The 17751-nt window shown below is 40.6% G+C and overlaps 1 protein-coding gene and 1 non-coding gene across 2 annotated transcripts in view; one reads left to right on the plus strand and one right to left on the minus strand.

Moving 5' to 3' along the window:
- The first annotated feature begins 239 nt into the window (after window positions 1-239).
- Window positions 240-315, plus strand: trnae-uuc (transfer RNA glutamic acid (anticodon UUC)). The gene has a single exon. It is a non-coding gene; the product is annotated as a tRNA-Glu (tRNA).
- Window positions 316-8482: 8167 nt separating this feature from the next.
- LOC106562491 (death-associated protein kinase 3) overlaps window positions 8483-17751 on the minus strand; it is a 539985-nt gene continuing 530716 nt past the window's right edge. The window contains exon 10 of the mRNA XM_082958026.1: window positions 8483-9300. Within this exon, the coding sequence (XP_082814152.1) occupies window positions 8593-9300 (708 nt within the window). The 3' untranslated portion in view covers window positions 8483-8592. The remainder of the gene's footprint in view (window positions 9301-17751) is intronic.

The raw sequence follows: 17751 nt of genomic DNA on the forward strand, positions 1-17751 counted from the left end.
GCTCTGGAGCTCAGACTCTAGCTGCTACTCTACAGAGAGAAAGAGACAGAGAGAGAGAGAGAGAAATTCTCAATCATAAGGCATCAAAGCCAAAGGAACTGCATAATAGTGTAGAAACATACCAAAAAACAATTTGACAACAACAAATTAAATCTATTTTAGACAACTTCCTGGACAAAATGTTTCACTGTAATAGTGAAGGTGTAAATGTGGCAGTAGAAAACCTAAACAGTATATGTGGTCCCGTGTGGCTCAGTTGGTAGAGCATGGTGTTTTCAATGCCAGGGTTGTGGGTTCGATTCCCACGGGGGACCAGTACGGGGGGAAAAAATGTATGAAATGTATGCATTCACTACTGTAAGTCGCTCTGGATAAGAGCGTCTGCTAAATGACTAAAATGTAAAATGTAAAATGTATATTTGACCTCTCAGCTTCCCTATCAAATCTATTTAAAAATATATAAGCAGACAACCTAATAAAATGAACAACAATGACAAATGGTTTGACGAAGAATGCAAAAACCTAAGAAAGAAATTGAGAAACATATCCAACCAAAAACATAGAGACCCATAAAACCTGAGCCTACGCCTTCACTATGGTGAATCACTAAAACAATACAAAATTACACTACGGAAAAATAATGAACAGCATGAATGTTATTACTGGTATGTTACTGGTGACTGGGTCTCTGTATGTGATGTTATTACTGGTATGTTACTGTGACTGGGTCTCTGTATGTGATGTTATTACTGGTATGTTACTGGGTCTCTGTATGTGATGTTATTACTGGTATGTTACTGGTAACTGGGTCTCTGTATGTGATGTTATTACTGGTATGTTACTGGTGACTGGATGTGCAGTGTGCTGTCTCCTGAAGGAAGCACTACCCTAGAACACAATGACCGGGTCACATTCTCCAACTGAACCTACAGTCATTGGACTCAACAACGAGCCTCCGCCTTTGGGTTATACTGTGTGTCTGTACTGTAGTCGGCTATGCTTAATATATCACATCGATAAGTGTTTATGTCAAAGGATTCTTCAGAAGGTGACATTCAAGGAGTGGTTGTGGATAGTTTACAAATGTCCTGATTGAAGGTCCACGTGAACAGATCTCAAACCTCCACAAAGTTGCAATGACAACTTACTTGCATCTCTTTCATAATATGAGACCACTCTGTACGGTATGTACAGTACTTTGACTCTGAACTTATGAGGCCTCAACACAGCTTCGGTATGTTGTTGTTGTGTGCCTCCAACACCAATTTGTCTCCAGTAACCTCAGAGGCACACTGAGGACATAACCAACTGTAACAACTGTCAGTCATTCAGCATCCCGAGGAGAAACCAACTGTAACAACTGTCAGTCATTCAGCATCCCGAGGAGAAACCAACTGTAACAACTGTCAGTCATTCAGCATCCTGAGGAGAAACCAACTGTAACAACTGTCAGTCATTCAGCATCCTGAGAAGAAACCAACTGTAACAACTGTCAGTCATTCAGCATCCTGAGGAGAAACCAACTGTCAGTTATTCAGCATCCTGAGGAGAAACCAACTGTAACAACTGTCAGTTATTCAGCATCCTGAGGAGAAACCAACTGTAACAACTGTCAGTTATTCAGCATCCTGAGGAGAAACCAACTGTAACAACTGTCAGTCATTCAGCATCCTGTGGAGAAACCAACTGTCAGTCATTCAGCATCCTGAGGAGAAACCAACTGTCAGTCATTCAGCATCCTGAGGAGAAACCAACTGTAACAACTGTCAGTTATTCAGCATCCTGAGGAGAAACCAACTGTAACAACTGTCAGTCATTCAGCATCCTGAGGAGAAACCAACTGTCAGTCATTCAGCATCCTGAGGAGAAACCAACTGTAACAACTGTCAGTCATTCAGCATCCTGAGGAGAAACCAACTGTAACAACTGTCAGTCATTCAGCATCCTGAGGAGAAACCAACTGCAGTGCTTTACAGACTACTACTCAGCTGATTTAACTGAGGTCTAGAGACTACAGACAGAAGCCAAAGAAAGAGTTGCTTTTGGGTTTATTGTTTAAGTGAATGAATGTACTCAACTCAACTTGCTATTTGGAGTGTCTTGGGAAAAGAGTCAGAAAACACGCTGGCTGATAAAATAAAGTAACCATGCGTGAAAATATGTTGCTGCTGAGTTTCGCCTCACGGAGTCAGAGAAGATTTATAGTCATATTTATTGTTACAGCAATTAGGGATTGGTATGGGTTGTAGGGTTTCATAATATTGTTTACAAATCAGAAACATATAGTAAAATACATAAAATATTGATTAATTCCCCATAAATCACATGTTGAAAAATGGTGTTAGATTAATGTAAGGAAATGGCAATAGCCAGTATAGAGAATGCATGCACAGGTTAAACATAATCTAATAGGAAAACATTTTTTATACATACAACACTTATGTAAAATACAGTAAGAACACAAACGGGTTAATTCTTCTCTCTTATATTTCCCGCCATTATACAACCACTATACTGTAAACAGATTTATAAACGGCTAGCTAACATACAGAAGTATCATTAAAAAAACCTTAATGTCTATGACCTTTCACTGAGAAAAGACCAAAACTTTATAGAAAAATACTCAGCTAACTGGATTTAAATGGTGCTTGGTTGTTGACTTCAGGAAGTGGAATGGAGGAATGGTGGTGTTTTGGTTGGTTGTTGTCTTCAGGAAGTGGAATGGAGGAATGGTGGTGTTTTGGTTGGTTGTTGTCTTCAGGAAGTGGAATGGAGGAATGGTGGTGTTTTGGTTGGTTGTTGTCTTCAGGAAGTGGAATGGAGGAATGGTGGTGTTTTGGTTGGTTGTTGACTTCAGGAAGTGGAATGGAGGAATGGTGGTGTTTTGGTTGGTTGTTGTCTTCAGGAAGTGGAATGGAGGAATGGTGGTGTTTTGGTTGGTTGTTGTCTTCAGGAAGTGTTACTCCTCTTCCTGGTCTGTAGTCTTGTCTTCCTGGTCTCTTCCTCGTTGTCGCTGTCACAGCTCCTCTTAAAACACAACCAGTATTGTCTATTTCTAGGAGGTACACTCTGTTTCTCTGTAATGACTCCAGTAATAGATAGTCAATAGAATAGCTGTTAGGTAGGCCGTCATCTATGTACTCCAGAGTGGACCATGGTTAAACACAATGACACGTTCAGTATATTGCTTAGTTACTGTGGATTCTAGATATGAATGGGTAGATCAGTGTGAATGACTTTCTGTATCTTGCTGAGATGACAACTGCAACAGTATTTGTGTTTGCGTAACCAAGGGCAACAACACAACAACACATCACTTCTTGACCCATGTAACATCCGTCGTTAGAGTGAGACCAAGGCGCAGCGTGGGTTGGATTCATCATATTTTAATATAAACAGTGAACCAGCAAAACAATAAACAAGAAGCAACACAACGAACGAACAGTTTCGCAGGCTACAAATAGCAATGCAAAATCAACTTCCCACACCAGACAGGTGGAAAAAGGGCTACCTAAGTATGGCTCCCAATCAGCGACAACGATGTACAGCTGTCCCTGATTGAGAGCCATACCAGGCCAAAACACAGAAATACAAAACATAGATAGGGAACATAGAATGAACATAGAAATAGAAAATATAGAACACACATCAAAACCCCGAAACACACAAACCAAACATCCCCTGCCACGCCCTGACCAAACTACTATAACAAATAACAACTTTTACTGGTCAGGACGTGACAACCCATCACTAACACGTTTACACACATGTCCCATGACTGGCTGAGTGATCAGTGGCATCAGCAGCATTACATGGGTTAATTAGACATAGATTGTGCAATATTAATTAATGACTGTGCAATACAATGGCCATGTACTCTTATAATCTCCAACCGGCACAGCCAGAAGAAGACTGGCCCGCCCTAAGAGCCTGCTTCCTCTCTAGGTTTCTTCCTAGGTTCCTGCCTTTCTAGGGAGTTTTTCCTAGCCACGTAGAAGCTACATCGGCATTGCTTTCTGTTTGGGGTTTTAGGCTGGGTTTCTGTACAGCACTTTGTGACATCTGCTGATGTAAAAAGGGCTTTATAAATACATTTGATTGAGTGATGATTCATTAGACATAGACTGTGCAATATTAATGGGTTAGTTAGGCTGACTGTGTGTGTGTGGTCATCACCTGGTCATGTTGTTGTTGTTCCTGCCCTCTTCTCATCATCCTGGTCAGGTGGTTACACAGAGACACTATCCTGATAGACATCTAGTCAAGAGAGAGATCTTCTGACACACTACAGCATATGTATTGACCTATTGACATCAGAAACAATTACACACATGGACAGATACACACTCACTCACACACACAAGCATGCACACACAACACAACACAACACACACAACACACAACACACACAACACAACACACAACACAACACAACACACACAACACACACACACACAACACAACACACACACACAACACACACACACAACACAACACAACACACACACAACACAACACACACACACAACACACATACTTATCAATGACCTAATGGCATGTTGGTGATATTGTATGATAGATGTTTGTACTGCAGGACGTACCTTCCATCTCCGTCGTGCGTACTGTCTCCTGAAGTTCTCCAGATTAATGACAGACAGTCTGCGCACCAGGGCCTGGCATGGGTTTAACGGCTAAACCACAGCAGAAAACAGAATGACATAGAGAGGACGAAAAGCCTTTGGGCTGTCATGACAAAGACAACAAACATAGGAGCTGAAACAGTAGTCCTATACAGAGATCAGGACCAGACTAGGACTAAAAGGACCAGACTAGGACTAAAAGGACCAGGCTAAAAGGACCAGACTAGGACTAAAAGGACCAGACTAAACCACAGCAGAAAACAGCATGACATACAGAGGACGAAAAGCCTTAAGAATGTCATGACAAAGACAACAAACATAGGAGCTGAAACAGTAGTCCTATACAGAGATCAGGACCAGACTAGGACTAAAAGGACCAGACTAGGACTAAAAGAGCCAGACTAGGACTAAAAGGACCAGACTAGGACTAAAAGGACCAGACTAAAAGGACCAGACTAGGTCTAAAAGGACCAGACTAGGACTAAAAGGACCAGACTAGGACTAAAAGAGCCAGACTAGGACTAAAAGGACCAGACTAGGACTAAAAGGACCAGACTAAAAGGACCAGACTAGGTCTAAAAGGACCAGACTAGGACTAAAAGGACCAGACTAGGACTAAAAGGACCAGACTAAAAGGACCAGACTAGGACTAAAAGGACCAGACTAGGACTAAAGGGACCAGACTAGGACTAAAAGGACCAGACTAGGACTAAATGGGACCAGACTAGGACTAAAAGGGACCAGACTAGGACTAAAAGGGACCAGACTAGGACTAAAAGGACCGGACTAGGTCTAAAAGGACCAGACTAGGACTAAAAGGACCAGACAAGGACTAAAAGGACCACACTAAAAGGACCAGACTAGGACTAAAAGAACCAAACTAGGACTAAAAGAACCAGACTAGGACTAAAAGGACCAGACTAGGACTAAAAGAACCAGACTAGGACTAAAAGGACCAGACTAAAAGGACCAGACTAAAAAGACCAGACTAAAAAGACCAGACTAGGTCTAAAAGGACCAGACTAGGACTAAAAGGACCAGACTAGGACTAAAAGGACCAGACTAGGACTAAATGGGACCAGACTAGGACTAAAAGGACCAGACTAGGACTAAAAGGACCAGACTAGGACTAAAAGGACCAGACAAGGACTATAAAAGGACCAGACTAGGACTAAAAGGGACCAGACTAGGACTAAAAGGGACCAGACTAGGACTAAAAGGGACCAGACTAGGACTCAAAGGACCAGGTTAGGACTAAAAGGGACCAGGCTAGGACTAAAAGGACCAGACTAAAAGGGACCAGACTAGGACTAAAAGGACCAGACTAGGACTAAAAGGACCAGACTAGGTCTAAAAAGACCAGGCTAGGACTAAAAGGACCAGACTAGGACGAAAAGGACCCGACTAAAAGGACCAGTGTATTGTAGTGTTTGGCTGATACAGTACACACACACACACACACACACACACACACACACACACACACACACACACACACACACACACACACACACACACACACACACACACACACCACACACACACACACACACACACACACACACACACACACACACACGCACACACAATCACAGATATAACATTTCAATCGATTAGATCTTTATCAGGTTCAGTGGGTTTAGATCAGGTAGGTACAAGCATCTAAAATACACATACAACAATAACACTCTCAATATACTTCAATCTAATCTAAGAAGGTAGGACTAATGTCAATAATGATATCTACTCATTATCAATCCTCGATCAACATCTTCTATCAACATTATCAACAGTTGGCTTTGAGCTATGAAAAACAAACAAGCTACTTAAAAGTTGCAGACTTTAATATAAAACCTCAAAACCTATCAAGGGCCAGACTAGGACTGGGACTCATTCTTTGTAAAACACAAAAATAAGCATTGTAAATACTTTGACGTTTTATTTTAGCTAATCACAAAATACCACTAACGTATCACAAGGAGAACAAACTAAAGTTATAATATTCCACAGAGATGACTTCCAGTGTCCTCTACTTCCTGTTTCTGTTACTGACTCTGGGCTACTGTAACTGCTGTTGTGTCTACTGTCCAGACTCAGTCAGGTCCAGGTTGATACTCTACTGTAACTGCTGTTATCTCTACTGTCCAGACTCAGTCAGGTCCAGGTTGGTACTCTACTGTAACTGCTGTTATCTCTACTGTCCAGACTCAGTCAGGTCCAGGTTGGTACTCTACTGTAACTGCTGTTATCTCTACTGTCCAGACTCAGTCCAGGTTGATACTATACTCTATACTATATTTTATGATACTATACTATACTCTACTGTCCTGACTCAGGCAGGGCCAGGTTGATACTATATTGTACTATACTATACTATACTATACTATACTATACTATACTATACTATACTATACTGTGCTATACTATACTATCCAGACTCAGTCGGGTCCAGGTTGATACTCTACTATACTATATTTTAAGATACTACACTATACTCTACTGTCCCGACTCAGTCAGGTCCAGGTTGATACTCTATTGTACTATACTATACTATATTTTAAGATACTATACTATACTCTACTGTCCAGACTCAGTCAGGCCCAGGTTGATATTCTATTGTACTATACCATACCATACTATACTATACTATACTATACTATACTATACTATACTATACTTTCCAGACTCGGGCAGGTCCAGGTTGATAGTCTATTGCACTATACTATACTATACTATACTATACTATACTATACTATACTATACTGCCCAGACTCAGTCAGGTCCAGGTTGATAGTCTATTGTGCTATACTCTACTCTACTCTACTCTACTCTACTCTACTCTACTCTACTCTACTATACTATACTATACTGTTCAGACTCAGTCAGGTCCAGGTTGATACTCTACTGTACTACTGTACTATAATATACTGTACGGCACTATACCATACTATCTCTTCAGTCCAGACTCAGTCAGGTCCAGGTTGATACTCTACTGTAACTGCTGTTATCTCTACTGTCCAGACTCAGTCAGGTCCAGGTTGATACTCTACTGTAACTGCTGTTATCTCTACTGTCCAGACTCAGTCAGGTCCACGTTGATACTCTACTGTAACTGCTGTTATCTCTACTGTCCAGACTCAGTCAGGTCCAGGTTGGTACTCTACTGTAACTGCTGTTATCTCTACTGTCCAGACTCAGTCAGGTCCAGGTTGATACTCTACTGTAACTGCTGTTATCTCTACTGTCCAGACTCAGTCAGGTCCACGTTGATACTCTACTGTAACTGCTGTTATCTCTACTGTCCAGACTCAGTCAGGTCCACGTTGATACTCTACTGTAACTGCTGTTATCTCTACTGTCCAGACTCAGTCAGGTCCAGGTTGATACTCTACTGTAACTGCTGTTATCTCTACTGTCCAGACTCAGTCAGGTCCAGGTTGGTACTCTACTGTAACTGCTGTTATCTCTACTGTCCAGACTCAGTCAGGTCCAGGTTGATACTCTACTGTAACTGCTGTTATCTCTACTGTCCAGACTCAGTCAGGTCCAGGTTGATACTCTACTGTAACTGCTGTTATCTCTACTGTCCAGACTCAGTCAGGTCCACGTTGATACTATCACTATACTATACTATACTATACTATACTATACTATACTATACTATACTATACTATAATATCCAGACTCAGTCAGGTCCAGGTTGATACTCTACTGTACTATACTATATTTTAAGATACTATACTATACTCTACTGTCCTGACTCAGTCAGGTCCAGGCTGATACTCTACAGTACTATACGATACTATACTATACTATACTATATTATACTATGCTATACTATGCCATACTATCTCTTCAGTCCAGACTCAGTGAGGTTCAGGCTGATACTCTACAGTACTATACTATACAATACAATACAATACAATACAATACAATACAATACAATACAATACTATCTCTTCAGTCCAGACTCAGTGAGGTTCAGGCTGATCCCAGACAGCAGATCTCCTCCACAGCTTCTGTTCAGCATTTCCTTCAGTGCCTCATTCACGTCATTATTAAACACAGTGGAGAAGTTACAGTTGAGGTACCCCCCTCCTCCTCCAAACCCACCGACCCCGTCCGTGACTCCGTCCGCGACCCCTGACGACCCCACCACGTCCTGCACCCACTTCAGCTCGTCGCTCAGCTCCTGTCTCAGGGCGTCAAAGTGTCTCTTCCTCTCCTGGTAGCGGGCGCTAACGTCACTGACGCTAACATCCACCACCTTCATCTCATCCTGCAGGCTTCTCTTCATCGCCTCCACTTTACGGAACTCATAGCGGATCTGAGACAGCTGGTGACGGACCCTCTCGCTCTCCTCCTTGTACCAGGACTCCTTGTGGTTGTAGACGGAGACCAAGGCGTCGATGTCCTCCTGCAGGGAGTCGTGGGCCGAGGCTAGCCCAGTGAAGGAGCCCTCCATCTGGCTGATGTCCTCCACTACCTGGGCGAAGCGTTCGAAGTTGACGTAGGTGTTGTTGGGGGGCATGGAGGAGTGGGACTTGATGGTGTACTCCTTGAGACGTTTGGTCTTCAGCTGCCGGCGCTCGCGCTTCTTGGGGGTCTTGCTCTGGTCCGGGGTCTTGGTGCTGGAGGTCTCCTCCTTGTACTCATTAGACTTCAGACACAAGAGATGAGGACGATAGACGGAGGGTTACTGAGCTGGAAGTCACTTACTGGCACTGCATGTCATGCATTGATAATGTTCTGTACAGCAATGGAATATAAGCCAGTGGTGAGATGCCTCCATTACCAAACCACAGACAACACTCCAGGTAACATGGTTAGTTATATATTACCAAACCACAGACAACACTCCAGGTAACATGGTTAGTTATATATTACCAAACCACAGACAACACTCCAGGTAACATGGTTAGGTATATATTACCAAACCACAGACAACACTCCAGGTCACATGGTTAGTTAACCATTACCAAACCACAGACAACACTCCAGGTAACATGGTTAGTTATATATTACCAAAAAACAGACAACACTCCAGGTAACATGGTTATTTATATATTACCAAACCATAGACAACACTCCAGGTAACATGGTTAGTTATATATTACCAAACCACAGACACCACTCCAGGTAACATGGTTAGTTATATATTACCAAACCACAGACAACACTCCAGGTAACATGGTTAGTTAACCATTACCAAACCACAGACAACACTCCAGGTAACATGGTTAGTTATATATTACCAAACCACAGACAACACTCCAGGTAACATGGTTAGTTATATATTACCAAACCACAGACAACACTACAGGTAACATGGTTAGTTATATATTACCAAACCACAGACAACACTCCAGGTAACATGGTTAGTTATATATTACCAAACCACAGACAACACTCCAGGTAACATGGTTAGTTAACCATTACCAAACCACAGACAACACTCCAGGTAACATGGTTAGTTATATATTACCAAACCACAGACAACACTCCAGGTAACATGGTTAGTTATATATTACCAAACCACAGACAACACTCCAGGTAACATGGTTAGTTATATATTACCAAACCACAGACAACACTCCAGGTAACATGGTTAGTTATATATTACCAAACCACAGACAACACTCCAGGTAACATGGTTAGTTAACCATTACCAAACCACAGACAACACTCCAGGTAACATGGTTAGTTATATATTACCAAACCACAGACAACACTCCAGGTAACATGGTTAGTTATATATTACCAAACCACAGACAACACTCCAGGTAACATGGTTAGTTATATATTACCAAGCCACAGACAACACTCCAGGTAACATGGTTAGTTAACCATTACCAAACCACAGACAACACTCCAGGTAACATGGTTAGTTAACCATTACCAAACCACAGACAACACTCCAGAAACATGGTTAGTTATATATTACCAAACCACAGACAACACTCCAGGTAACATGGTTAGTTATATATTACCAAACCACAGACAACACTCCAGGTAACATGGTTAGTTAACCATTACCAAACCACAGACAACACTCCAGGTAACATGGTTAGTTATATATTACCAAACCACAGACAACACTCCAGGTAACATGGTTAGTTATATATTACCAAACCACAGACAACACTCCAGGTAACATGGTTAGTTATATATTACCAAACCACAGACAACACTCCAGGTGACATGGTTAGTTAACCATTACAAAACCACAGACAACACTCCAGGTAACATGGTTAGTTATATATTACCAAAGCACAGACAACACTCCAGGTAACATGGTTAGTTAACCATTACCAAACCACAGACAACACTCCAGGTAACATGGTTAGTTAACCATTACCAAACCACAGACAACACTCCAGGTAACATGGTTAGTTATATATTACCAAACCACAGACAACACTCCAGGTAACATGGTTAGTTATATATTACCAAACCACAGACAACACTCCAGGTAACATGGTTAGTTATATTTTACCAAACCACAGACAACACTCCAGGTAACATGGTTAGTTATATTTTACCAAACCACAGACAACACTCCAGGTAACATGGTTAGTTAACCATTACCAAACCACAGACAACACTCCAGGTAACATGGTTAGTTATATATTACCAAACCACAGACAACACTCCAGGTAACATGGTTAGTTAACCATTACCAAACCACAGACAACACTCCAGGTAACATGGTTAGTTATATATTACCAAACCACAGACAACACTCCAGGTAACATGGTTAGTTATATATTACCAAACCACAGACAACACTCCAGGTAACATGGTTAGTTATATATTACCAAACCACAGACAACACTCCAGATAACATGGTTAGTTATATATTACCAAACCACAGACAACACTCCAGGTAACATGGTTAGTTATATATTACCAAACCACAGACAACACTCCAGGTAACATGGTTAGTTAACCATTACCAAACCACAGACAACACTCCAGGTAACATGGTTAGTTAACCATTACCAAACCACAGACAACACTCCAGGTAACATGGTTAGTTAACCATTACCAAACCACAGACAACACTCCAGGTAACATGGTTAGTTATATATTACCAAACCACAGACAACACTCCAGCTAACATGGTTAGTTAACCATTACCAAACCACAGACAACACTCCAGAAACATGGTTAGTTATATATTACCAAACCACAGACAACACTCCAGGTAACATGGTTAGTTATATATTACCAAACCACAGACAACACTCCAGGTAACATGGTTAGTTATATATTACCAAACCACAGACAACACTCCAGGTAACATGGTTAGTTAACCATTACCAAACCACAGACAACACTCCAGGTAACATGGTTAGTTAACCATTACCAAACCACAGACAACACTCCAGGTAACATGGTTAGTTAACCATTACCAAACAACAGACAACACTCCAGGTAACATGGTTAGTTATATATTACCAAACCACAGACAACACTCCAGAAACATGGTTAGTTATATATTACCAAACCACAGACAACACTCCAGGTAACATGGTTAGTTATATATTACCAAACCACAGACAACACTCCAGGTAACATGGTTAGTTAACCATTACCAAACCACAGACAACACTCCAGGTAACATGGTTACTTATATATTACCAAACCACAGACAACACTCCAGGTAACATGGTTAGTTAACCATTACCAAACCACAGACAACACTCCAGGTAACGTGGTTAGTTAACCATTACCAAACCACAGACAACACTCCAGGTAACATGGTTAGTTATATATTACCAAACCACAGACAACACTCCAGGTAACATGGTTAGTTATATATTACCAAACCACAGACAACACTCCAGGTAACATGGTTAGTTAACCATTACCAAACCACAGACAACACTCCAGGTAACATGGTTAGTTATATTTTACCAAACCACAGACAACACTCCAGGTAACATGGTTAGTTATATATTACCAAACCACAGAGAACACTCCAGGTAACATGGTTAGTTATATATTACCAAACCACAGACAACACTCCAGGTAACATGGTTAGTTAACCATTACCAAACCACAGACAACACTCCAGGTAACATGGTTAGTTATATATTACCAAACCACAGACAACACTCCAGGTAACATGGTTAGTTAACCATTACCAAACCACAGACAACACTCCAGGTAACATGGTTAGTTAACCATTACCAAACCACAGACAACACTCCAGGTAACATGGTTAGTTAACCATTACCAAACAACAGACAACACTCCAGGTAACATGGTTAGTTATATATTACCAAACCACAGACAACACTCCAGAAACATGGTTAGTTATATATTACCAAACCACAGACAACACTCCAGGTAACATGGTTAGTTATATATTACCAAACCACAGACAACACTCCAGGTAACATGGTTAGTTAACCATTACCAAACCACAGACAACACTCCAGGTAACATGGTTAGTTATATATTACCAAACCACAGACAACACTCCAGGTAACATGGTTAGTTAACCATTACCAAACCACAGACAACACTCCAGGTAACATGGTTAGTTATATATTACCAAACCACAGACAACACTCCAGGTAATATGGTTAGTTATATATTACCAAACCACAGACAACACTCCAGGTAACATGGTTAGTTATATATTACCAAACCACAGACAACACTCCAGGTAACATGGTTAGTTATATATTACCAAACCACAGACAACACTCCAGGTAACATGGTTAGTTATATATTACCAAACCACAGACAACACTCCAGGTAACATGGTTAGTTAACCATTACCAAACCACAGACAACACTCCAGGTAACATGGTTAGTTAACATTACCAAACCACAGACAACACTCCAGGTAACATGGTTAGTTAACCATTACCAAATCACAGACAACACTCCAGGTAACATGGTTAGTTAACCATTACCAAACCACAGACAACACTCCAGGTAACATGGTTAGTTATATATTACCAAACCACAGACAACACTCCAGGTAACATGGTTAGTTAACCATTACCAAACCACAGACAACACTCCAGGTAGCATGGTTAGTTAACCATTACCAAACCACAGACAACACTCCAGGTAACATGGTTAGTTATATATTACCAAACCACAGACAACACTCCAGGTAACAAGGTTCGTTATATATTACCAAACCACAGACAACACTCCAGGTAACATGGTTAGTTAACCATTACCAAACCACAGACAACACTCCAGGTAGCATGGTTAGTTAACCATTACCAAACCACAGACAACACTCCAGGTAACATGGTTAGTTAACCATTACCAAACCACAGACAACACTCCAGGTAACATGGTTAGTTATATATTACCAAACCACAGACAACACTCCAGGTAACATGGTTAGTTAACCATTACCAAACCACAGACAACACTCCAGGTAACATGGTTAGTTATATATTACCAAACCACAGACAACACTCCAGGTAACATGGTTAGTTATATATTACCAAACCACAGACAACACTCCAGGTAGCATGGTTAGTTAACCATTACCAAACCACAGACAACACTCCAGGTAACATGGTTAGTTATATATTACCAAACCACAAACAACACTCCAGGTAACATGGTTAGTTATATATTACCAAACCACAGACAACACTCCAGGTAACATGGTTAGTTAACCATTACCAAACCACAGACAACACTCCAGGTAAAATGGTTAGTTATATATTACCAAACCACAGACAACACTCCAGATAACATGGTTAGTTATATATTACCAAACCACAGACAACATTCCAGGTGACATGGTTAGTTAACCATTACCAATCCACAGACAACACTCCAGGTAACATGGTTAGTTATATATTACCAAACCACAGACAACACTCCAGGTAACATGGTTAGTTATATATTACCAAACCACAGACAACACTCCAGGTAACATGGTTAGTTACCCATTACCAAACCACAGACAACACTCCAGGTAACATGGTTAGTTATATATTACGAAACCACAGACAACACTTCAGGTAACATGGTTAGTTAACCATTACTAAACCACAGACAACACTCCAGTTAACATGGTTAGTTATATATTACCAAACCACAGACAACACTCCAGGTAACATGGTTAGTTAACCATTACCAAACCACAGACAACACTCCAGGTAACATGGTTAGTTAACCATTACCAAACAACAGACAACACTCCGGGTAACATGGTTAGTTATATATTACCAAACCACAGACAACACTCCAGGTAACATGGTTAGTTATATATTACCAAACCACAGACAACACTCCAGGTAACATGGTTAGTTATATATTACCAAACCACAGACAACACTCCAGGTAACATGGTTAGTTATATATTACCAAACCACAGACAACACTCCAGGTAACATGGTTAGTTAACCATTACCAAACCACAGACAACACTCCAGGTAACATGGTTAGTTATATTTTACCAAACCAAAGACAACACTCCAGGTAACATGGTTAGTTATATATTACCAAACCACAGAGAACACTCCAGGTAACATGGTTAGTTATATATTACCAAACCACAGACAACACTCCAGGTAACATGGTTAGTTAACCATTACCAAACCACAGACAACACTCCAGGTAACATGGTTAGTTATATATTACCAAACCACAGACAACACTCCAGGTAACATGGTTAGTTAACCATTACCAAACCACAGACAACACTCCAGGTAACATGGTTAGTTATATATTACCAAACCACAGACAACACTCCAGGTAATATGGTTAGTTATATATTACCAAACCACAGACAACACTCCAGGTAACATGGTTAGTTATATATTACCAAACCACAGACAACACTCCAGGTAACATGGTTAGTTATATATTACCAAACCACAGACAACACTCCAGGTAACATGGTTAGTTATATATTACCAAACCACAGACAACACTCCAGGTAACATGGTTAGTTAACCATTACCAAACCACAGACAACACTCCAGGTAACATGGTTAGTTATATTTTACCAAACCACAGACAACACTCCAGGTAACATGGTTAGTTATATATTACCAAACCACAGAGAACACTCCAGGTAACATGGTTAGTTATATATTACCAAACCACAGACAACACTCCAGGTAACATGGTTAGTTAACCATTACCAAACCACAGACAACACTCCAGGTAACATGGTTAGTTATATATTACCAAACCACAGACAACACTCCAGGTAACATGGTTAGTTAACCATTACCAAACCACAGACAACACTCCAGGTAACATGGTTAGTTAACCATTACCAAACCACAGACAACACTCCAGGTAACATGGTTAGTTAACCATTACCAAACAACAGACAACACTCCAGGTAACATGGTTAGTTATATATTACCAAACCACAGACAACACTCCAGAAACATGGTTAGTTATATATTACCAAACCACAGACAACACTCCAGGTAACATGGTTAGTTATATATTACCAAACCACAGACAACACTCCAGGTAACATGGTTAGTTAACCATTACCAAACCACAGACAACACTCCAGGTAACATGGTTAGTTATATATTACCAAACCACAGAAAACACTCCAGGTAACATGGTTAGTTAACCATTACCAAACCACAGACAACACTCCAGGTAACATGGTTAGTTATATATTACCAAACCACAGACAACACTCCAGGTAATATGGTTAGTTATATATTACCAAACCACAGACAACACTCCAGGTAACATGGTTAGTTATATATTACCAAACCACAGACAACACTCCAGGTAACATGGTTAGTTATATATTACCAAACCACAGACAACACTCCAGGTAACATGGTTAGTTATATATTACCAAACCACAGACAACACTCCAGGTAACATGGTTAGTTAACCATTACCAAACCACAGACAACACTCCAGGTAACATGGTTAGTTAACATTACCAAACCACAGACAACACTCCAGGTAACATGGTTAGTTAACCATTACCAAATCACAGACAACACTCCAGGTAACATGGTTAGTTAACCATTACCAAACCACAGACAACACTCCAGGTAACATGGTTAGTTATATATTACCAAACCACAGACAACACTCCAGGTAACATGGTTAGTTAACCATTACCAAACCACAGACAACACTCCAGGTAGCATGGTTAGTTAACCATTACCAAACCACAGACAACACTCCAGGTAACATGGTTAGTTATATATTACCAAACCACAGACAACACTCCAGGTAACAAGGTTCGTTATATATTACCAAACCACAGACAACACTCCAGGTAACATGGTTAGTTAACCATTACCAAACCACAGACAACACTCCAGGTAGCATGGTTAGTTAACCATTACCAAACCACAGACAACACTCCAGGTAACATGGTTAGTTAACCATTACCAAACCACAGACAACACTCCAGGTAACATGGTTAGTTATATATTACCAAACCACAGACAACACTCCAGGTAACATGGTTAGTTAACCATTACCAAACCACAGACAACACTCCAGGTAACATGGTTAGTTATATATTACCAAACCACAGACAACACTCCAGGTAACATGGTTAGTTATATATTACCAAACCACAGACAACACTCCAGGTGACATGGTTAGTTAACCATTACCAATCCACAGACAACACTCCAGGTAACATGGTTAGTTATATATTACCAAACCACAGACAACACTCCAGGTAACATGGTTAGTTATATATTACCAAACCACAGACAACACTCCAGGTAACATGGTTAGTTACCCATTACCAAACCACAGACAACACTCCAGGTAACATGGTTAGTTATATATTACGAAACCACAGACAACACTCCAGGTAACATGGTTAGTTAACCATTACTAAACCACAGACAACACTCCAGTTAACATGGTTAGTTATATATTACCAAACCACAGACAACACTCCAGGTAACATGGTTAGTTAACCATTACCAAACCACAGACAACACTCCAGGTAACATGGTTAGTTAACCATTACCAAACAACAGACAACACTCCGGGTAACATGGTTAGTTATATATTACCAAACCACAGACAACACTCCAGGTAACATGGTTAGTTATATATTACCAAACCACAGACAACACTCCAGGTAACATGGTTAGTTATATAT

This window comes from Salmo salar, chromosome 11, assembly GCF_965601325.2.
Source record: "Salmo salar chromosome 11, fSalSal1, whole genome shotgun sequence".
Taxonomy (NCBI): domain Eukaryota; kingdom Metazoa; phylum Chordata; class Actinopteri; order Salmoniformes; family Salmonidae; genus Salmo; species Salmo salar.